Raw genomic sequence first — 24,293 nt, 5'->3', positions numbered from 1 at the left:
CGTTGCTATGACAATAAGCAGTATCCCGAGAACAATCGTTACAGAGTTAATAAAGAAAAACTTTTTATGCAATATTCTCACGAAGTATCTAGACTTTCACTACCATAACCAAGAACGACAAGAGCTAAAAGGGGGAGGATCCAGCGGGTAAATTTAATCTCAAAAATTATGTTAAACATGTGAAGTTTAATTTGTCTTGATGGATTTTAAGCTAATTGAAATTAGTTATGGCGATTTGTTGACACGAGCTTCCTTCATTAAAAAACGAATTTAAATGACATTTGGCACAAACAATTAAACCCCTAAAAATGTTTAATGCTTATGAGTTATGAGTTCCTCTTTATATTTGTTTAAAGTCACTTCCCCCAGCGTTTAACGGAAAGATACCATAGCTTAGTTTAAAGAGGCCAGCTGTTTCTTCTGTTTTCAATAGAGCCACTTTGATTTTAATGTGCCTCCAAGTTCCTTGTTTTAGGGGTATATGACATGAACGCCACAGATGACCGACACGAGATACAAAGGGTTGGACTCTCACCCAGGTGTGTAGCCAGTGCCTTAAATAAATAAGTGTGCAAATTTACAGTTGTGTACAGCCATTGTTCTGGCATTGCGCGTGTATATATATATGCATATATGTATATAAGGCGTAGTGGTACTCGACACTGGACCAGTAAGGGTCCCCACGCTAACCAAGCCGGGGACCCTTTATATGTCAAGACAATATTCTAAATAATAAAAAAATATATACATGAAATGTTGTTTAATTTAAGTTAAACCACTAAAAACTAAAGAAAACAATTCAATACAAAAGAATACAAAATTATTGAAAGTTACAAAGCAATATTAATTTTGTTGTGATGAATTAGAAGGAGTTAGATACTCGTCTCACAGGCCGTAAATTGCAGTGAGCAGTAGACAAATTGAAAATAAACTGTAATGGCATGATTATTTCCAACAGTACTATACTAATGAAGCGTTCAGGTATAATACAGTTTTCACAGTACGATAATGACATTATAGTTGCACAATACATGTGACGGCACCTTGTCTGCTGCCCGAAATGTGCAGTCAGTCATGTCGAGCATTAAAAAGAATTTGATGCTCATTAACTCGCTGTCAGGCGAGAAGTATTTGTTTGTGAGCTGGGAAATGGGGATGTTAGCAATCATACAACTGGAGCCCTGATTTTTTTTTTTTTTTTTTTTTTTTTTTGTATGTTTACGCCAGCCTTTATGCCTCAGAATAAATGTAGCATAACATGCCAATTACAGTTAGTGACTGTAAAGGATGCTAAGGCTTAAACAATGTTGTTTTTTGGGCGGGATAGTTTAGTTGTTTTTGCATTTGGGAATTTGTGATTGAAATCATGCAAGCAATTTAAAGAACAACAGTGTCACTTACGTTGATCAGTGCCTAATGGGGAAAAAAATACCCACATGAAAAACCTGAACGTGAATAGACATGGTTAAATGCCATTTTTCACTTGTACCCATCAAGGTTTAGTGTTCTTGCAGTAATGTAAAATCATTCTGACAATTATCTGTGTGAGTGGAAATTCTTTTCTATTTTGATGATTTGATATTATTTTCATCCCTTTCTTTTGTTTATGGGACAATTTGAAAGCAGTCCAAGATGATAATGACATATTATTTTGAATTTTTCCAGCTTTTTATTGTGTTTTTGTAGCTGTTATGTATGTTATGAATGGGCCTTATTTGTCAAAAACCCCCTTCTGTCAAAAATTTGCTTTGAGATATTTTCATAGTGTTTAAGTTAACGCGTTGTGTCATCAGCACTCAACCCAGACAGAAGTGTTTCTTTCTGTTATTTAAAGTTACTAATGATGATGATAGAGATAACAGTGGTGATGATGTGAGGGCCTCCTTATTTCTTGCAGTACATTTATGCATCTTAGGAGGACACAACATGTAGGTGGTGAGTACTGAGTAGTGACAACCCTTTTGAGATTTTTGGGCAACACAAATGACAGTGAAACATTAAACAAAACAGCCAAACAAAGACCAGGCTTTATTGTAAACTTGGTTTAAGAAATAAGAAGACTATAAGATATAAATGTCTTATATCAGTTAACTGATATGCATTCAGCTTCCAAAGACACACAGTGACTATATTTCTCCTCAGAGTCAGCCAAGAATTTAAATATAGAATTTTACAGTGAAAACTATCAGCCTATTAGAGAACCCAGTGACCATTTGACGTTTAAAAAAGTACACTTTCAGTCATTTTACACATATTCATAATTAGTTCACATATACATTGAGAATGTCAGCTTCATTACTGCAAATCAGCTCACTTAACTCAGACCTTTATGATTTTAAATATTCCTTATTGAAAATAACTGAGAAATGACGATATATGTGACAAATATATGAAATATATGTGACATCATTATGTCTGCATTGGGATGATTTACAGGTACTACAAATGACCTATTGTTAGAAAAAGTCCAAGGAAATGAAGAAATTAACCAGAAAGTAGAGTTTTTGGAGAAAAAGCCATGGAGAAAAGCTGGTAAGTATTGTTGTTTGACCTGACACATCAATGAGATTCTTGTATGCATTAAGTAATTACATTCAGACCTATTCATTACCATTTAGTGTTTTTATTTTAGGTGCTAACATCTCAGATTACTTTAACTATGGTTTTGATGAAGAAAGCTGGAATGCTTACTGTAAGAAACAAGCAAAACTTCATGGCATGATAAGAAAGGTAAATGCTAAAGACAGGGTAAGATAATGCTATCACTAATGTGATTTAGTCAGCCTTCTTTTTAAAGAGACCCTTCACTTAAACAGGAGAACATAGTTAGGAATAATAAATCAGACTGAAACTTGAGAAATTGTTATTCTGCTCAGGCCCAGAAGAGGCACACTGGATATGAAGAAGAGGAGGTGTTTTGTGCTTATTCTTCCCCAGGCAGACCATCTATTGTAGCTTTCAGGTCAGTAATATGTCTTCTCCATACTGTTATATTTTGTGCCTTCAGTCCTACACCCTCTATCCCATTCTATGCTACTGCTCTGAGCTCAGAGCCAGAAGAAGCTGGCAGCTGGTTTTTTCTGTTTGTTTGTGACACGGCAACTATCTGCCTGATGCCATCTGTTTTCTGTGATCCTAAGATGTGCTCAGCATATTAGGGTTGTTTTGGCAAGGGATTGCAAAATGTTGAGGTAAACACAGACTTATGTTCATCTGTTAAAGCCCAAGGCAAAATTTCATCGAAGGTTAAAGCTTTTTAAAAAATTTTTAGGCTTTGTGCCATTCTTTTTTCCCGTATTTATATTTCATACATTTATGATTTATCTGCTAACAACAGTGACACCACTTTGTGATCATAGCTTGTCTTGGGCACAAGTCAATGCTTATTTACAGTTGTGCTTTACTTGAGCAGAGTAAAAGGTTTAAGCAGAGACTATTTAAACCACTTTTGTTCATTTGAAGATAAGAAGACTTATCTGAACACAAAATAACTGTGGTAACATTCATAGGCCAATTGGAGTCAGGAAAAACCCTGATTAGTATTTCCATTTTAGGTTCTTTAATGTAACCCTATGCCAGCAGAAATTAATGCAGATTTTTACTCCAACTTTAACAGCCGCTGTAGTTTTAGTTAAAAATTGTAGTAATTCATTAGAATTTAGTGTAATAAATATATAATTGTAGAACTGATTAGGCGAATAGCGTCTCTGTTTACTGTATACTGTTCTTTTGATACATTAGATGATTTAGGCACTGCTGGTACATTTACAAAATGGATGAGCTGGAGGTGTCATCCATCAGTGTGGGAGCATTGGACTTTTAGATGACACTGAATTTGTGGATCGAGACAATAGAAAAAAAAAAGAGATTTTCAGCTTTCTGTAAATGACCTCCTCTGTTGCTATTCCAGGAGTGTAGCGGTGTGTTTTTCCAAGCCATGACTCACTAATGAAAAATGCTGCAGACAAGTGCAAATATAAAAGGTTTGGCATTTTGACGTCACAGTTTGCAATTGCAGCGACCAATTCATCAAACATAACTAGATTTGGCTTTATAACCCAGTTAGTGCCAAATCTTTATGTGTAGACAAGTGTGTTTTTCCTGCAAAGAGATATTTTTGGTGCATTGCTAAACAGATTTCAATTAAAATTTTTAACAAATGCAACTAACACAACTAACAAATTGATTTATTCGAGGTCATAAATAACACTGTGAACAGACCTCTGTCAAATAGGGTAACACAGTTGCAGGGGTTTTGCTTTATGGATGGATTGTGCTTAGATGCATAGTAAGTCATCAACGAATCAAAAAAAAATTGTGTACACACTCATGAGGGGCCTGTTTTTTTTTTTTTTTAATGCTAGGAAAAAACATTCACTCTCAGCAAGCACTTTGCAGCTATTTATAAAACCATGCTTTCAGCCATTGAGTGAAGCTGTCCCATGCAAAACAGGTTCTTTACCACTGCTTCTATTCATTTACTTTAATGGTGATTAAGATGTCTGTTGGATGCCTTGACCATCATCTGAGACTGACTGACAGAAATGGCCAGCCAGTTTAAGATCTGTCCTACTTGATGTCATTGTTCTCCATCGGCAAGTTTACCCTTAGGAGGAGGACACAGATCTGAGTCATGTGTGTGTCATGTCTCCCTCCCTATGTGACAGCGATTGACCAAACAGTAGACCCTCTTTATTCAAAGAGGGTCTACTGTTTGGTTAAGGAATTTACTAGTGTGTTACATGATAATGTAGTAAAGATTTTGGTTTGTTTTTGTGCAGCTCAGGTCAAAAGTGTTTGTGTTCTCAGATCTGGAGCAAGGAGACATTAAGGAGCTGCAGGCACTTCCCTATTGAGTTGCCATTAGATGTAGGCGTTTTTACTTTTTTATGTATGCTTTTCTCTACTGTTGATAAAGTCCTTGTGACAGAAGCGGGTTAACATTCCGCTTGTGTGCGTATGTGTGTGTATGAGCTCACTCGGGGTGAGTGTAGCAGGGTTTAGGGCTGTAAAGGGCTGTTTTGTGAAGATGGCAAGATGACCCAGATAAGGAGGTTTAATGCGTTAATGGACCTGCAGGGGGTTTAAGTAAGGACATTGAAAGTGACATTAGGATAAATGAATGTCCTGTTTTTAAAAATGTTATATAAGTGCACATCAGCACCACATTAAAAAGAAGGATTTATGTATGAGAACCCCCACTTGCCTTTTTTAGGACATTATCAAAACATTGTATGTATTTGTACAGTCTTTATCATATTACCTGATCAACAGAGATTCAGATCCTATCACTAATTTGGCTGGAGGACAACCTGAATCCAGCAGAGAGGATGGGCACCAACGTCATAATGATGGAGGCAGCAACACTCAGGTATTATGTTAGTATGGGTTTAATAAGGATGGGCACCAATGCAGGAGGACCTGAAATGATCAGTCTCGGAAGCTATAATTAAACCTTTTGGCATGAACCAACCTGCAGACAATTGATTGAACTATAGGAATTTCAATTAACATAGCATTTTTATTGTGTTCCGCACAGAATTTTTGTAAAAAAAAAACTATATGTGTATTAAGCTACTGGTTCAGCCTACAACTTTATTGTTGATAGTTTGTCGCTGTCATTTTTTTTAATGAGATTTCTTTTATATTGTTGTCATAAATAACAGTAACTATCTTTATTTTTCAGGTTGTTTGTGAGATGTGCCATTATGAGGACAGCAGTAATGCTAATCAGCTGCCACCTCCACTCAGCAAGAACTCTTTCTTTAAATTTATTAAAAAGAGAGTTCCACCACGTAAGTCACTCTGCTATTGGAATGCAACACATTTACTTATATTAATGCTTATTTACTATATTTACAAAACTATTTGAGAAAGGTTCTTGCATGTTCTTTTTCATGTGACATGATGATTATGAACTTGTGAGTTATCTGCGGGAGAATATTTAGATTTAATACTAAGATTTTCAGATGTTAAGGCCCCAAAGAGAACCCTCTGTTGGACACATCATGCATCATGCAGCTGCACAAATGACTAATAGCAATCAGACCATGTGTTTGTGAAGCTGCAACACGTGTCATAATAAATTATCCTGTGGAGTTGAAGGACAGAGGTGAACTTAGCTGTGTGTATACGTGTGTATCTCTGCACCTGCCTGCATGTGTTTGAAGGCACTGTATGGATATATGTCTTCCTGCAGTCAGGTATCTAGTGCTGTCCAGGTGGGAGTCCATCAGTCTTTAGACTTCCTCTTAGTCTTTGCAGTGAATCATATTGAAATCCAGGAAGGCTCCCTGGCGCAAGCACACAGCTGAGCACATGCCATATCTTCATCTTCAAAGGCTCTGAAATAGAAATGCCGGCTTAGGCCTGCTTGCCCCTTACCCTCCGAGCCCCATACTGCACAGCAAAACCCGTGCCAGAGCCACTAATACAACCAAAATATCAAACATCCTGCCGGCACCAGCTTTGAAGTTATATGCATAGCTTTAATGCCGACCACTCCCCTTTCTTTAAGTTATAGGCCCTGCCTCCTTGTGTGAGGCAAATGTGTAGCATGATAAAAATAGCCCCTGGTAAAAAAAAGAAAAAAGTTGCTGGGTCTGCAGATTGAGGCACGAGAAAAGTGCTGAACAGACCCAACTGTGGGGAATAGGGCAGAGGAAAAGAAGGGGCTGTTTTAATTTTTGGTTTGTTTTTCAGTAAGGTCACATTAGATGCCAAGTGTTTTTCATAGGTGCACATTTTGGAGTGGAGCTGTGTCATTACAGGGTTGTACTTGTGTCATCTATCAGTGCAGCACAGTGAAGGTGATGCTGCCTGCTGCTGTGCACTGCAGCTAATCTTCCATACAGCTGGTTACTGGGTCACTATAATCACTGTAGCAACAGAGCTTGTATGTGAATGTCCTCGCTGACTGAACTGAGCAGATTTTTTAACTCTTTTAAAAAACTGACTATACAAGTAAATGCCCCGTGATGAGCAATCAGAGCAACATTAGGACTATTACCAATAAGATTTTTTTTAAAAATGCTTTTTTAACCTTATCATTTTTTTTGTTTTGTTTTGATTCATAACATAAAAAATCTGTGCCCTGTATTGATTTTCAGCTTTAGAGTGGAGAATGCTAGTTTTCTTGTAAAGAGCTGATGGCTGTGCTTTTAACAGGTGACAGTGTAATGACAGGATGCTGTCACTGCAAGAAGATTTATGCACATCTGTCCTTGCAGATTGCTGCATCTGAGAGTATGGGAGACAGTAGCCTTTACACTAACAAAGATCACTTGGGCTTGTGCTGCAGTGCAGAACAGCAGCCAGTTGTCCCATGTGAAATATCAGCTCCATCTAAAACACTGCAGCCTGTAGCTCTGTAAAGCATTAGCACGAGACTCAAAACCACGCAAAAACAATCAGATGCAATTAGCCCTCAGCCATTTGCTCTCTCATATGCTGCCAAGCATGCAACTCTAGCCTCCATCAAACACTCACTTGAGATCACCACAGGTAAAAACAATTACTCACTCACGCTAACCTTGATGGCATGTTTATGGACAAGCTGCTGTGTACTTTGTGCATCTGCTTGTGTATACAGTATGCATTGCATAGCATTCCATTAGCAAAGTTACTAATACTGCCAATCACATTTTACAATCCACTTAGATTTTCTGTAGTATAATTCATTCTACAAACTCTTTGTGATGTCTCATGCAGTGACTTCATCTATTTGCAGTAATGAGAGCTTGTCGCAGATGTTTTTTTACATGCTGCACTCTTCATGTTCCTGATTATTCACATCATGGAATCACATTAAAGGGAATTACCTGAAGACCCTCCAGGCTACACTCTCAGACTTCGATGTCTTGAATTTTGAGAAGTTTGTACGTGTATGTTAAATTCTGCTCTTTTCTTTGGGTGTCCAGGTGTCTCAAGTATCAAAAACCGCACTCCTCCATGAGCACTTCGGGCCATCTCAACTCTGTGGAACTTGTATTTGAAAGGGAAAAAACAGTGTTTTAGATTTATTCACAGGACGGCATCTTGATGTTCTTTTCAAATTCAGGCAGCTCATATGTACAGCACACATAGCAGCTCATATTATTCTTCCTCCTGCTTCAACCAAGCTGTTTCTAGCCACTCTCACGTTAGGGGTCTTTAAAAAAAAAGTAGGAGATGGTATCCAGATGTGAATGTGTGCTTGTGCCTTGATTCTTCAAAGGAATCTCTCTATATATGTGTGCTTGTATGTGTGTCTTTATGTGTACACACATTGGCTCCGTACAGCAAGTGTGAGAGCTGATTTTGCAGCTTGGTCACGTAAAATTTGAGCATTATAACAAGTGGGTCCATTAAGTGTGCACTCAAGCATTTGACTTGTTCTGTTTTATTGATGGAGGAAAAGGCAAGTAGCACTTGCTACATTTTGTTGCACTGACATTTTGAGGCTGATCTAATTTCTTAAGATTAAAAGATGCAGCACTATAAATTATGAATGCATGTTCCTGGTAATGGGTTATATTTTTTCATATTCTTTTATATTGTTTCTGTTATTTGTCTTGTGTTTCTGTTATTTCCTGCTATATTAATAACAACAAAACATCTTCTCACGTTTAATGTGTGATTTTAGACTATTTCTGTTTCCATTTGATTAAAATATTTGGCCTGTGTTGGACAAAATCTGCATTTGGAATATGTATAATATTCTAAACCTTCTAAACTGTTAAGGGGTACAACCTTTAATATGCAGCTTTTTCGTGAATTTTCATGCAATAATTAAATAATTATTTTCTTTGCTCTAATTAAAGCAGCAAATTATTGTGGGTATATTATTATTTCCCTTTTGAGGTTGAATGTAGTTACGGTATTAAAATCTTTTTTTTTTTGTTTTGGAATTTCAGTATTACTGAAGAGAACAATAGATAACTTTGCTGTTTTCTTTTCCTGCTCAGGTCCCCAACCTCCCTCCTCTACTGCTACTTCGGTCAGGTGAGCCCTATAATGTGTCTGTCTTTATGCATCAGTTGTAGGTCAGCTCTAAGCTGTAATGACCGTAATGAGGAGAAACTGAAGGTTACTGTGTCAGTGAAAAAGTGAAAACCAGACTCCCTCACAAATTCAGCAAATGTGCAGGGAGGGAAAGAAAAATGTTACTCAGAGACTGGACTAGAAATCATTAGTCAAGCGATTATTACATTAGTGTGAAAGGAAGTAACTCAAAAGTTTGATAAAACAACTTCTGAAACAGACCAGGTGTCTCTAGTTAGACTCTAAAGATCAACTTGGATTCGGGTTTCTTTTCTGTACACCATGCACTGTTGCTCATCTTCCAACTGAATCAATGGCCATATAAGGTAGAAAGCAAGATAGCAACCTTGTTTGTTCCTCCAGTCTCCTGTTTATCAGTATTCCAGGCACCCCCTCCACTCTGCTTTTCCGATCTATGTCACAACCTGTCTGCAAACTCCCACATTTCAGCAGTAATTTACACAACTTAGATCACAAGTGGGCCACGTTGTACCCAAGGCTCTCTTGCATTTTCTTACACGTTAATGAATGCAGCCCTACTCCATTTGTGTTTGCTGCTGTGCTTGTTTCACTTGGATGCTGTCTGTATCCAGCCTTCCTGAGTCCAGCTCTGTTTGTCTGTCTCACTAGCTTCCTGTTCCTTCATCTTTTCTCTCTTTTCTCATTCCTATTTTTTCCCTTCTCCTAATTTGCTGTGTCTGATGTGTGCCTAAATGTGCTCAGTACTTTGTCCATAAAGATGGTTTTTCTCACATCTCAGTCCATCTGCCAAATCCTCACATCCTTCAGGGACTTACTGTTCCTATGAACTCTGCCAGCCATCTCCTGTGTGCTTTATGAATAATTTCCTTTTAAACTTTTAAAAAAAAAAAGTATACACATGTGCAGTGTCTACCCTGATAGTCCTGGTTTCACTGTTGCCTTTCCCTTGGGGCTATTAGGAACAGCAGGTATTTCTGGCATCATCTTGGCCTTGACATGCCATGCTGCAATGAGGGCCAAGGGTCCTGAGGGCTTCAAAAATACTTAAGATCTGATTAGACTGTGGCAATTCTACAACATTGTTCCCTTATAGTGACAGGATGTAACAATTAATCTCAAAATGAAAATGTCCCTTTATAGGAAAATTAACTAGCAAACAAAAATCACTGGAAAAATAATTGAAAATGAGCTAAATTTTAATGTGGTAAAGTTAATTGTTCAGGCAGTGGTAGTGTAAAATCATGTTCATCTATGTTTTATACATATCTCACAATAATATTCCTTTAGTCATCCTAGAGGGAGGCCCAATCAGTATAAAAACTGTGATCTATTAATAAAGGAACGTTAGAGCATGATAATGACTTGCATGTTTGCCATATCTTCCATAGAGTTTTATCACACATCTATAACTTTATTTTGGTGTGTATTCAATCAGGCTCCTCGACCAAAGCTGTTGATTCTGAGCATTATCAACCTTCAAGTGTATATTACATTACCAATCTTTTTGGGCTTTTCTACCTGTTACATGCTCAGAGAACCAGACTCCCTCTTCCATTCATTGATTCTTCTCCATTCATAAGTAAGTCTTTTAACTTCTCGTGCATCTGTTGAGCCAAAAATAAAATTCCTCAGCGATGGAACTGTTTACTTTTGGATTTATGGAGCAACATAACTGGGCTCACACCTGTTGGAAAGGCGTTCATTTGGATGAGCTTCAAACAAAAGCCAAGTTCACATTCAGCTCATTCGGAAGTTTTCAGTTGGAGGCAAGTGTGCCCTGGCCACGTGGACGGACAGAAGACCCAGATTTTATCAGTAATATGCCCTCCATCCGTTCCTCTTGCGTTGGCGAGCACGCACTATGCCTTGACAATGAGCCAGTCACTTCAAACACTTGGAGAACACAGCTGTGCATTTGTAAAAGTGCTTTGATCCTTTTGCAGACCCGCTTCTTTTATTTTTTCCTTCACTGATTCATCTGTAAATTTGTTTGCTCATGCGGTTTCCTTTTTTAGAATGCACATTAACATTCCTTAAACATTAAAGACAGTAAACAGACAATTACAAATACAATCTGCCAGAAGCAGATAAAAAGAGACTGTCGAGGGTCATCTTGTAGCTGGATCCAAATTGAGGATGCAGGAAACAGGAAATAAGCTCAAAACTCAGCTTCAATGCTGTAGGGAATACAGAAATCCAAAAACATTACAGAGCAGAACCAAACAATCCAAATACCAGAAACTTTCTGGGAACACATGGCAAGGAGATACACAGCAATCAGGGACAACATAATAAAGGACAAAGGGAGACGTAGACGATAGACACAAGAAAATGAGAGCGTGGTAACAGGTGTGAAAACAGCAGAGGACCTTTAACATAATGACACAAGAAGAAAAACTTGACACAAGACACAGAGAACAATGGTCACCAAAATAAAGCAAAGTGACCCACAACAGAACAGGGCGACAAGAATAAAGTGACACAACTAACAGGAGAACAAGAACGAGAAAAAGACAAATTCCGAGACAAGACTGAGAGAACCAAATGGCATGACGAAAGGAAATTATCTAATAAATGGCACAATAAAACACATAGTATACATAATAACTATAAATAATACAGAACTGGAATATAAATCACATTTCAAAACCAAAAGAATCATTTATACAGTTCTCAGAACTCTGGGCCTCAGACACATACGGTTGGTGTAAATCTATGTGTAATGTATGTTGTCCTTTTGTTAGATCTGCTAATACTACTAATTGTATGTTTTAATAAATTCTGCTCAGTAACAGTAATTTGTCTTTTTAAAAAATTCAAAAATGCTATCATGAAAGCCTTCTTAATGCCATTTATGGAAACTGAAGTTTGAAAAAAAGAATGTAAACTTGGATCATCTGTAAAGGTCTGATGTAAATATAGGATTTTCACATATTTCTTTATTTTCTATTTTCAGTGGGAACTCTACAAGTTTTAACAGCCCATCAGCTTCATCAAGTATGTACATTTGTCCATAAGAGATAGTGTTTCATATTTATTAACTGTTTCAAGATAGATCAGTACTGTATATTACACTGTCTTAGTGAACCTGTTAGGTATGGTGTCCAAGCACTCAACCATTCTGAAAATTGCCTTAGGCCGTGCTCTCGCATTCATATTTCTCAGCTGTCTTGAGTATTGGAAAACTGAATCATAATCCTTACTATTCAGCTCCCCTACATATTCAGTTTGAACTTCCAGTATGTGAATATATTTACTAGATCTTTTTCTGTGTTAACCGTTAGAGAAAAAGAAATAGGTGAGAATAGGTGAGAAGAATTGGTTCAAAGCTCAGAGCTAATTGCTAAACAAATGGTAATGCATGTGGTTGTTAGTTGCTCTCCCCAATTTTCTGACCTGGTTTGGTTCTGTTCTTTAATGGGTGTATCATTTTTAATCCCAGGAAGAATCACCATCAGCCCTGGAGTGATTGATACCACCAAGGCTCGGGAATGCTACATATTGCAGGAAAAGCATGACAAGGATAGAGACAGATCCAGAGCGCATGGTCAAGATAAAGAGAACAAAAGAAGCAGATATAGAGAGAAGGAGGGCTGCTCCTCTTCCTATTATAGGTTGGTCTATGTGAACTGATGATGATTTTATTTAATGTATGTGCTTCAGTTTGCGCTTTGCATTTAGCACAGTGTACTCTCTCCTTTTGTTCTTCCTTTCTCCACTGTTGGGTGCCTCTGCAGTAGTTGAATTTGAATGTCTGCTGTGCAGCTGTGGCCTTCTGGATTAGGCAACATATAATATATTGGAAGTAATCCAGATATTCATTCTCTCCTGGCCTTGTTCAGTATGTGTGCATTTGCAGCCTGCCTGCACACACACACACTGAAGGAGAGAGAGGGCGAGAGAGCGAGTGAGAGAGAGAATTTTGCTGTAGAGCAATTGAAAATTTTAGATGAAAGACAAAAACAGAACCAAAAAATGATCATGAGGTGCAGTGTAAAACTCTGTAGCTCTGTTTTTTCAGGTTAGACCAGACAGGGACAAGATATTAGTGCAATATATGGTTGTGAAGCCGCTTCTGTGTTATGTTTGCTGTCTTAGATGGCAGAGAACCGAAGAACCAAAGCTGCTCAAGACAAGTGTTAATAAAAAAATACACTTTAAAAAAGAGTTGCTTTTTATAGATTAATTAGTTCTCTAAATAATTAAGTTTGTGCTTGAAAATACAGACATAAACTACATTATTTTAGTATTTGAACTTACCCAAAAATGTTTCTATTAACACAGCTAAAGGCATTGTATTTGTGAGTGGTTACCCTCTCGGCTCTCCAGCTGATCGCTATAAAATAAACACACTATTGTGAGAAATGGCCCTAGTGAAGAAATGCATACTATTGCAAAAGAGCATAAGGCCATTGTGACAGAAATCAAGACTATTGCAAGACAAGGAAAAATTATTGCCAGCACAGGCATAACTATTTCAGTTTTTCTGGTGCAGTGAGATGAGGGAATAACTTGCTATATTTGCCAGTTATTGCCAGAGAAAGATTGAGTTTGCACTCCTCAGCATGGAAATTGTTTTTTCTCTCTCTCTCTGAGGCTCACAGCTGATCGGAGCAGTATAATTTCCTCTCCAATTTTCACATAGTGCCCTACTACCCTATAGTGTGACAGCCTGAGCGCCTGCTGTACAAGCACTCATACATGCTAACATGTGAACAAGCCAAATCATGCCCTACATTTCTCAGTGTTGACCATTAGCCAAATTTCTATTTAATTATTATTAACTTAGACAGCTGTCAACTGTAATACACACAGGCACATCTTTTCACACACTCCTCAGCTGACCTGAAGCTCGTACTATAGGAAAAGGCAGGCTTATAGTATTGTTATGTTGCGTGGGGTTTTAGCTTCTGGAATAGGAATAGGTTCATGTACAGTTCTTTTCTAGTCTACCAGACATACAAGCACTCTTTCGTATATTATCCACGTAAGTGCTTTCTATCTAACATTCACACACATTCATTGGAGAACATCCTGGGGTTAGTAACTTGCCCAAGGATATTTGGCATGACTGGGACAGTCAGGGGTCAAACCACCATCTTCCGATTAGTAGATGACCTGCTATTGCTCCTGAGCTACAGCCAACCCCTTTTGCCTCTAAATACTTGAAACTACAAATATATGCAATGCAGGTGAAATTCTTCTGTTTCTTTGGCTTCAAAAGCTGTAATGTTGTTGATAACAACAAATCCCTGCATCAGCTACTGTAAAAGCGTTGCTGGTAATTAACTTGCAATTAAAATAAGTGCAAAATAGCAAAAATGACAAGCTGAAGTATTTCTTACTGTACTGGGCTCTGTTAAAATATCCTTACATGCTGTTCTGTGCTGTTCAGCACTTTTCCTTACTTGAAGTGGTGAGCATTTCCTTGAGTGTTTATGCCCTAGATGTTTGAATTCAGGTTTATACATATAGCTCAAAGCAACATTTTGGGTCAAATAAGGGAAGTGGGACATGGGACAGATGGGAAGTTATAGGCTAAATGTAGAAGATCTGAAGAATGGGAATCACATGTGCATGACAGACACACAAGAGATTTAGAGTCATTCTACAGATTTGGTCCCAGCTGACAGGACTATTCCTTTGGCCCAGTGTGTGCTCCTCACACGTTAGTGGCTCTGCTGACGTTTTTGTCCTACATTCTGGTCAGATGATCAGAATTCAGATACACACACACACACATGCATATGTACAAGTTCTATGTTTTTGTTACGCTGATTTATTACTGGGCTCTAGATTATTTTTAGAGTAGGCCCAGGGGGATTTATTGTTAGTGTGTGTGTGGGCAGGACAGAGAAGCAGATGGAGACCTCCATAGCTTTGCTAGCCATCCTTATTGTTCACTGACTAAGTCAGTGGGAGTGTTACATGTATGTGTTATTCATTTAGAAACTAGCTAGCCTATTTGTCCTTTGCTTACTCATGCACACAGGCAAAGTGTGGTAAGAGGTTTTCTAAGTATCAGCTACTGGTTATTAGCTGTGACTGTGACATCATGCCTCGGATTTAACCCCACTACTAATAGATTCCACAAGGCTAATGTTCACCAGTACATTTATTCAGACCGAGTGATATATTGTACTTTTCGGGCACACTTTGTCTTTTCTAGTGGTTCAGTCTGAGTAACTGATTGGCCATTTGGTCAACACTTGCCCCCTAACTGTAAATTTTAGCTTTGGATGATAAATGTAACTTTTTCCAGCTGGCAGTACCTCAGATATTCTTCATTTCCTTCATGCACACATATGCCCAACCTTGCACAACACAGTGACGAATTGCAATATCCTCTTTTTCTTGACATCCGTTCACACAAGGCATAGATCTAATACCTCTTGGATAATTCGATCAAACCTGGATAATAACGGAATTAAGAAATTCTAGTGTGATAAGGAAATTAAAATGATAATTATCTTCTATTAGGTTGGATTAAAAGCATCATTATGCTCCAAGACTCATTTCAGCGTTAACAGAGGGTGTGGCTCACATTTTATTAAAAAGGAGCTAATAGCTGAAAAAAAAAAGAGGTTTGCTGCTATGTTGTGCAACCAAATCAGGCTATTGCTAATTCGGAACAAAACTCCTGAAAGCTTAGCATGTTATTACCTTTGCACTTAATTTATTAGTTGAATTATTTAAAGAATAACATTTCAAAATTACTAAAGTTTTGCCTGTGTTAGGGGGAAACAGTTTTTTCATGCAACTTCATTTTCATCATTTTTGAAACATCAGATTTGGATTTAGAGGTTAGAGCATAGTCTAAATTCCCATGTATTTCTTGATTTTCCTCGGCTACTCTTGTGCCTGATGCCACACTTATCCTGGCCTCAGGGTCTGTCTTGGGGCCTGGACATTCTTTCACCTACATCTGTTTTTACTTTCCTTTCACCAAAGTTTTTTTTATTATCTCTTAGTGTGACATGTTTTTGTCTTTCTCTTTCAGTATCATTCAAGAAACTCATTTCTTTCCCAGAGCCGGTGCCTGTGCCAGATAAATTTTAAAATTACTTCTACATTGTTTGCCTGTCAAGTTTCAAGTTTCAAGTTTTATTGTCATGCACAGATAACAGTGTAGCCACATTTATCCATAATGAAATTCTTTGCCTCGTGCTCCTCAGCTTTACATGAGCATATAGAGAGTGTGCAGTTATATTGAGAAGAAAATAACAGAAAATAGCAGTTTATTAGTAATAAAATAATAATAATAATAACAACAATAAAAAAAGAGAGGAAAAAGTATTAAATATTAGAGAATTTAGTTGGTATTTACATTTAAGACAAGTTGGTATTTACAAGTTTGTGCAAGAGTATCTGCAGGTTGTACAAAGTTGTGCAGTGAGCATTTAAGTAGCATTTGTTGAAGTGACAGTGTGCAGAGTCCTGTAATTGTAATGAGTGTGTAGTGGTGTGTATGGAATGTCAGCAGTTCAAAAGTCTGATAGTTTGTGGTTAAAAACTGTCCCTGTGTCTGGTAGTGCGGGTCTGGATGCTCCTGAACCACCTGCCGGACGGCAGGAGTGTGAAAAGTCTGTGGCTGGGATCAGAGAGGATCCGCTGTGTCTTCCTCATGCAGCGCTGTGTGTAAAGATCCGGTATGGCTGGCAGTTCAGTCCTGGTGATGCGCTGTGCTGATCTCACCACCCTCTGCAGAGCTTTGCGGTCCAGAGCATTACAGCTGCCGTACCAAGTGGTGATGCAGCCAGTCAGAATACTTTCAATGGTGCATCGATAGAAGTTTGTAAGTATTCTCGGGTTCATGCCGAATCTTCTCAGGCGCCGCAAGAAGAAGAGCCGCTGCTTTTGTGATCACACCAACATGGTGTGACCAGCTCAGGTCCTCGCTGATGTTGATGCCCAGGAATCTGAAGCAGCTGACTCTCTCCACCTCTGCTCCTTCGATGTGGATGGGGGGTGTGGGCTCCTCTCTGCAGTCTCCTGTAATCCACGATGAGCTCCTTGGCTTTGCTGACGTTAAGCAGCAGGTTGTTGTCGCGGCACCATGATGTCAGGGCTCTCACCTCTGCCCTGTATGCTGTCTCATCTCCATCAGAAATGCAGCCGATGATGGTGGTGTCATCTGCAAATTTGATGATGGTGTTGGAGCTATGTGTTGCTGTACAGTCGTGGGTGAACAGGTTGTACAGGGGGCTGAGCACACATCCCTGGGGGGCACCTGTGCTGAGTGTGAGTGTGGATGAGGTGTTGCTGCCGATCCGAACCACCTGAAGTCTGTCTGTCAGGAGGTCCAGGATCCAGCTGCACAGGGAGGAGTTGATGTTCAGGTCACGGAGTTTCATGATGAGTCTGGATGGTATGATAGTGTTGAAGGCGGAGCTATAGCCGATGAACAGCATCCGCACATATGTGTTTTTCTGGTCCAGGTGAAAGAGGGGCAGTGTGTAGTGCAACTGCTATTGCATCATCTGGTATCTAAATTTCAACCTCAACCTGGATAAAAATAGAACAGAAATTATTTTATTTGGGCAACTCAACACTTTCGATGAGTATGACAGCACCATTGGTCTTTTAGCTTCTTACTGTCACCCAGTTCAAAGAACCTTGATGAGGTTTTTGACTTTGCTTTTAAGATAAACAGATTAGCTCTGTTGTTACCTGTGTATTCAAATGAGGCTCCACAGTAAGGTGAAGGCCTACCTCCCTCCACATGACATTGAGAGAGTAATCACACCTTCATTACCTCTCAGTTTGACTATTAATAATTCTTTGCCTTTATCAGTTGCTCCTAGCTTCTTCTGCAGGCTGTACAAAATGCAGCAGCTCGCCTTTTGACAGAAAAGAATGGTCTAATCACATTACACCTGTACTGGCCTCTGTACTGGCTTCCAGTCCATTTCAGGGTCTGTTTTAAATTTGTATTACTTGTTTATAAGAGTATCAGTGGTTGTTTTTACAGCCCTACATTCTTACTAGAGCCCTGAGGTCTATGAAACTATTGCTCTTGGACATTTGTCAATCCAGGCTCAGAGGTACAGAGGTAAACAGAGGTAACACAGCATTTTTGGTGGTGATCCCTAATCTTTTTGTCACGGTCTGTGTCGGCAGACCGTGAAGAGGTGGGGAAACAGGACCCAAACGCCAGACTCTTCAGTGCAAACAGTGTTTATTTACAAGGTGGTGAAGTAAGCAACAATAAAGACTCCCATGTCGTGTCCTCTTCCCAAAGAGTCCCAGTGTAGTGCTCTCTGCTCCAGTGTCTCTGCACTCCCCGTGCTCACTGCTCTCTCTCGTCCCACATTCCTCCTGAGGGAAAACAATAGAGGCAGCCGTTAACACACTTTATCCCAGCAGTCATACACTCACAGACTTTCCGACTACGCTAGAAGACTGACGTGAAGTCAAACGCAATAATCCAGCGTCGGTGGAAGCTCCATCGCTCTTCTAAATAGCTCCCCTGAATAGCGCAGATGAGGAGCAGGTGTGTGGCAAGGACTTCGGGTGTGGCCAGTCCTCAACCTAGGCCACGCCCCTCAGGCCTGAAGGTGCCTGTAACTTCGCCACAGAAAACCGCAACACACACACACACCTGCCTACATACAGATGCGGACAGAGACCAGAGGCAGAGCAGACGACACACCAAATGAGAATAATAATAATAATAATAATAATAATAATCACAACAACAACAATCATCTGTGACACTTTTAAACAACCTAATCTTTGACAAAACAGTTGCACAGTCACTCAATCATTTTGAAACACTGCTCGACACTTTGCTGAGCAGGATACCCGGATGTTTTTATTGTTTTAGTGTGTTTATTTAGTGCATATTTATTGTTGACTGGTTATTGTTAATTATGTATATTTTATATGGCATGAAATTTAAAATTTTAAATGTGCTATAAAAATTTGACTTGACTTTAACTTACATACTTCTAGATGCAGGCACTATAATATTGGCTATAACTCATAGTGACCGTACAATTTTTTATGTCTTTGTTTTAGGACTTTCACTCATTGCCAGAAACACTTGTGTGCTTGCTTGCTGTAGATTAGCTGATCGAGTCATTGCATACTAGTTATATTTTACGAAACATACATGTTTCTCACATACAATTTATTTAGTCTTAGATTTATACTCCAATGATTGTAAAATGCACTGACCCTGTCTTTGTTCTCACATACTAATATACAAAAACTGAATAAGGTGAGATTAGAAAGGGTTAGAAGAACATAGCGTTTTACTATTTAAATGAGTCTGATTTGATTTGTGCCCTTTACATGAACCTGTGCAGAAGTAGAGCATAAAACCCAGAGTTAGTCAGCTAATTACTCATTTTATACCACCGGTTATCTAGCAGAGAACATTGAACCAATCCTACATGCCAGTTAATCCAAAACAATGTAATTTACCATAATGAACATATGTAGAAAATTAAAAATAAGGACAACTCTTTCTACCTAAATATCAAATTTCTAAAAAGTGTGTGAGCTTAACACTATGTATAAATTCTGCTATGTGACCTTGATACAAAGAATCTACATGTTAATCAGCTCTAATATGCAAAAGTCCTGCATGTTTATCACAAATTCAAATAGAAGACGTGAGCTTGACAACCCCAATAAAGACTGCATTATTTGGCCATGATTGTGTTTTAAATGATAATTACTACAAAAGAAAAAAAACAAATTTCTTTTTCACTGCAAAGCAGTCATCCCTTGCTATACAGGTTGTGTTAATTGCAAAATTGTACTTTGTGTCCACAACACCACTCTCTGAAGAATCAGGGTTTCTCAGTCAGGTTGTGAATTCTACGGTAGTGCTCATCCGGTCAAGCCTGAGCACTAATTTTGAATAAAATAATACTAAAAAATATGTGAAAGGAGGCTTTTATGCTATAATTTACTCTTACCAACACTGTTTCCTCTGGAGTCATTTGAGTGTGTTTATGGTATTATGTGTGGTGAGATGTTTCTGTGTTAAAACTAATGGCTTTGAGCAAGAACAAATGTGGGCCTAGAGTCCTAGTCCCTGCTGCTAACACAAGAGCTGTCTACAAATATTGAATATATTTAGCTTTTTACTTGCAACAGTTGCCCCTTAAGGCTCTCTCTCTCTTTCTCTGTGTTGTTCAAGTGAATGATAATAATTACTCCAGCTATGTGTGAGCACACTGTCTGCATAAGCAGCGCATCATCTGTACTTTTCTATAGACTTTTTGGAAAAACGGGACGTGAACAGTGCCTTTAGTGTGATGATTCTTAAAGGTCAGGCTGATTATTTTAAAATTACAGACTATTGCTGTGCCAAGGTGGCGAGATGAGCAAGTTAGATAGAGAGGGGAAAAATTATTTTAATGCACTACTCATTCACTCTTAGCAGTGGGTAAGATTTTCGCTGTAATAAAACTAATGGTGCTGGCAAACTGAAAGATGTAGAACACTGAAGCAGAATGAAAAGATTTTATTTACAGAATTCTAAAATAGGAAACAATGTTTCTTTGAAGGCAGAGAACTAGTTGGTCTCTGTCTGATAACATAGTTGCCATTAAGGTGGGCAAGTAATTGGTGAGGATCCAAAGACTTGATGCGTAGAAAGCTTGCTGGTAAATATGGAAAACCGAGAGCAGACAGAAAGCCCAAATATAATTACGATAAATCAGTCCTGATATTTAGTAAACTGGTGACTGGGAGAGGAAAAAAATGTATGAATATGAGTATATATCAGAGACCATGTAAAATAAAAATACAGTAATGAAGAATATTTCAACATTGCTGAGTTAATTCATGTGGTGGAATATAGAAAAAGAAGAAGAAGAGGCAATGAAAGCACAAGATAAAATTCAAACAATCAAACAAAATCATACAAATTTAATTTGGAGAAGAGAAAAAAATCTGTATCCACATAAATGTAAAAACATAATGATTAACAAACTATGTTGGAGCTAACCCATGTTGGGTATAATGTGTTAGAAAGTAACACGTAAAATTTTTTCAGAAATGGAGTAATGTAACAAGTTACTGCGATTCAGTAATCACATTACAGTTCCAATTATGTTGTTACTTGCATTATAAAGTTATAAAGTTATCTGCATTCAGGACCGATAGAAAGACAGAAAACATCAAACGTCTATATTTCTACGTACTTGTGTTACAGTCAGCCGATATTGGTTCATGTGCAGGGAGGCAGAAAATGATGCATGGGTCTACAAATTTTGATGAATGGAGATATGGACACTACTTTTATTTTTATTGCATGAAAAGACAAGAGCATAAAGGTAAAGTGGAAACTGCATCCAGGACAGAAACAGCTGCATTTTACTTCTAACTCAACATCGCCACTTTGGAAATATCTGCACAGACAGCATGCTAACACAAAGCCAAGAGCCCACATTGATGTTAAAGCTGAGTGTATGCCAACCTTAGTGCAGCGGCATGTTTTTGAGTACCAATACCTTCACTGGTGTGGATGATTTCACAGCTGTATTTAAATGAATTATAACTACTCCATAACTTCGCCTCAGTGGCCGTCTTTGCTACCACAGTAGTACTGCACCCAAACGCACTTTTCTTGCCACTCAGTCCACATTCTTTCATGATGCTTTCAGGTATCTGAATAATTTATCACTCAATGTTCTTCCAAACACTTCATTGCAGTAGGCAAAATCCTCCAGTGTTTTCCTTTCTTATAAGTGGCAAGATGATGAGTTGAGGTACATTTGCTACTTCTGTTGATTTGTTCTAATAGAAAATACGTTTTCTCGCATGAACACTATCTGAGACTAATATCATCTGAAAATTATTCATGTCCCTCCATACTATGACATTGGATCAAGGAAGAGCTTTTCAATTTGTTAAATGCCCCTGGCCTTAAAAGAGCAACAACAATTTTTAGCATGGTTTCTTGCATTTTTGCTGTGAACTGAATTACAAAATGAGAAACTACGCTAGCAGCTTAACCCTTTGATATTTACAACCAAGTCAAGTTACTTGAAAATAGTAATTAGTTACTAATTACTGATTACTTCTCCAAGAAAGTAATCCTGTTACTATACTAATTACTTATTTTCAAAAGTAATTAGCAACTTTATTACTTAGTTACTTTTTAAAAACATAATCCATCATATAATATTGAACCAAATGAAAAAGCCTCTTTTTTTGTTTTATTGGTTTTATTCTTTTAACTACATGCACATTGCATCAAGCAAAAATTTAATTGAATGCAACAGTCTCTGAGTGGAGATTATTTGTTTAACATTTAAACCTATTTTCTGCATATTCCAGCATATAAAATAAAAAAAAAAAATTTTTTTGTGTTTACACTCACTCTTTGATGCAAGTAAAACACAGCAAAAATGTGCCGCAGCGGTCATGTCACTGGGGGGATCTGGGTGTTCCTCTGTGAATTTCACATTGCTGTGGCAGCGTGATAGGTGCTTGCTCAGATTTGAAGTTTAATTTTTCGCTGTAGAAAGAAATTTTCTTACCACGCAGAATGTACAGGAGATGCTAATGTTCTTGTCACTTTTTACAGAATCAAACTTAAAGTAACGTCAGTACTTCCAATCTTTAAACCCTGCATGGTTGTACTCTCTCCCGCACTCCATATTATCCATTGTTAATCTACACACGTCTGTTGCACACGTCGCATGTTCGTACATCATTGTCAGGAGACACTCTCACAAACAAACTCACGGTTTAGTAACGCAGCATGTTTATGGGAACGTAACAGTAATCGAATTACTTTTTTGCAATAGTAATCCCTTACTTTACTCGTTACTTGAAAAAAGTAATTGGATTACACTAAGGTGTTCCTGACCATCCCTGATAACAACAGAGGAATTTCTCATCATTTTTCAGTTGTAAGCAGTGTTCTAGGTGGTTTGACCGACAGTTTAACAAGCTGCCAGCATAATGGGATAAAATCCATGACATCAAATATTACAAAACAGAGCCATTACATTGGTCCAAAGATGTAATAAGTACCACAATAAAATAGGTTTACTGGCAAAAAAAAGCAGTGCGTAAAACATGTTTAAACATCCTTTTTTCAGGCATTTTTAGCTATTTTTAATAGGATATTTAGTACCTAGAGAGAAAATCAGGCAGAGAATTGGGGAGTGACACGCCTGGATCAGCTTTTTCCTGGTCTTTAAGGTACCTCAGGGTGCTCAATGTAGACACAGAAAAAACCATGTCACTCACTTATAGAACCATTGGACTATAAATTTTAAACCATACATGTTTGCAGCTGCTTTGTCCAATATGTCTCCAGTGCTGATTTAGACTGATTTCACCATGTTTTTGCATGTGTGTTTCCAGAGGTCATATGAACACTAGAATTTAAAACTTATAGGTAACTGCAGTGTGGATGTGTGGCCTTTATGTAAAAGGCATGCTGTGACACTTGTATTGGGCTCTTTGTTACTCAAAGTGGAAGCCGGGGGGAGGTTATAAAAGCTAACACAGTGGTTACAGTTTTAATCCCTTGAGTCATGACTTATCTCTCTTTCACTGGAGCAAGAGAGCAGCAGTCTTCCTGTGGGTCAACAGGGCCTTTCCCCCCCCCTTTTGTGTTATGTCCCAATGAGAAACTCTCAAGTTCTATCAGTAAGTAATGTAAGAATAAAATAAAAACCATTTTGTTTTCTGCAACAGGGAAGCGCAAATGAAGCACAGGGAGCCTAGGAACCAAGGGTACAAGTATCGCTATGACAGAGGCAGTGGAAAAAAGAGAAAGAGCAACAAAGATGATGGATCACGAAAAAGATCAGAAAGGTCTAATGAGAAACAAGCGCACTCACATATATGTAAAAGGATGAAAATACTAGAACTAACCTTAATGATCATTATCTTGTGTCTTCAACAGCAGCAGTGTCAGGAGCAGCAGAAGTAGCAGAGATGTTGGTGGGAACGGGGACAGGAGACACAAACAGAAAAGAAACAGAAAAGCCAAGACATGTAGGAAGAACAAGAAAACCAGCAAGTAGTTCTCTCCTAACAAAAAAGGAAATTAAAATCTGACTGACTTTCAGTCTCCCAGCCTGATTAACAGAGAACTGCCCTATGGCCTCTTACATTATATTGTTTCGGAAAATTAATTAATAGATAACATCATTCACAAATTAATATTTTCAGTAGTTATAATTCATTTAAATTAATAATTTTATTTGAAAAACTAAGGATAATTTCATGAATGTTTAGTACACTATGCTTTCATTGTTTCTTTTTCTGTTGATTTTCTTCAGATGAAGGGAATGTGTACATGTAGCTTT

The 24,293-nt window shown here is 38.1% G+C and overlaps 1 protein-coding gene across 3 annotated transcripts; it reads left to right on the top strand.

Moving 5' to 3' along the window:
* Window positions 1-16: 16 nt before the first annotated feature.
* On the top strand, window positions 17-24,221 carry fip1l1a (FIP1 like 1a (S. cerevisiae)). 3 transcript variants are annotated; one of them, XM_040040465.1, is made up of 13 exons: window positions 17-147; window positions 463-539; window positions 1,898-1,935; window positions 2,437-2,532; window positions 2,633-2,730; window positions 2,877-2,962; window positions 5,275-5,371; window positions 5,687-5,795; window positions 8,946-8,982; window positions 11,960-12,000; window positions 12,446-12,617; window positions 23,677-23,796; window positions 23,891-24,221. In XM_040040465.1, exons 2-13 carry the CDS (start codon window positions 487-489, stop codon window positions 24,006-24,008), a joined length of 1,065 nt encoding a protein of 354 aa, XP_039896399.1. In that variant the 5' UTR covers window positions 17-147; window positions 463-486; the 3' UTR covers window positions 24,009-24,221. The 3 variants fall into 3 exon arrangements, with proteins under 3 accessions (XP_039896399.1, XP_039896397.1, XP_039896398.1); XM_040040463.1 differs by having other exon boundaries at window positions 23,888-24,221; XM_040040464.1 differs by having other exon boundaries at window positions 27-147; window positions 476-539; window positions 23,888-24,221.
* The last annotated feature ends 72 nt before the right edge of the window (window positions 24,222-24,293 follow it).

The sequence above is a fragment of the Simochromis diagramma genome, unplaced genomic scaffold (assembly GCF_900408965.1).
Source record: "Simochromis diagramma unplaced genomic scaffold, fSimDia1.1 OVJJ01000026.1, whole genome shotgun sequence".
In the NCBI taxonomy this organism is placed as follows: domain Eukaryota; kingdom Metazoa; phylum Chordata; class Actinopteri; order Cichliformes; family Cichlidae; genus Simochromis; species Simochromis diagramma.
This window is presented reverse-complemented; position numbering and strand designations above follow the sequence as displayed.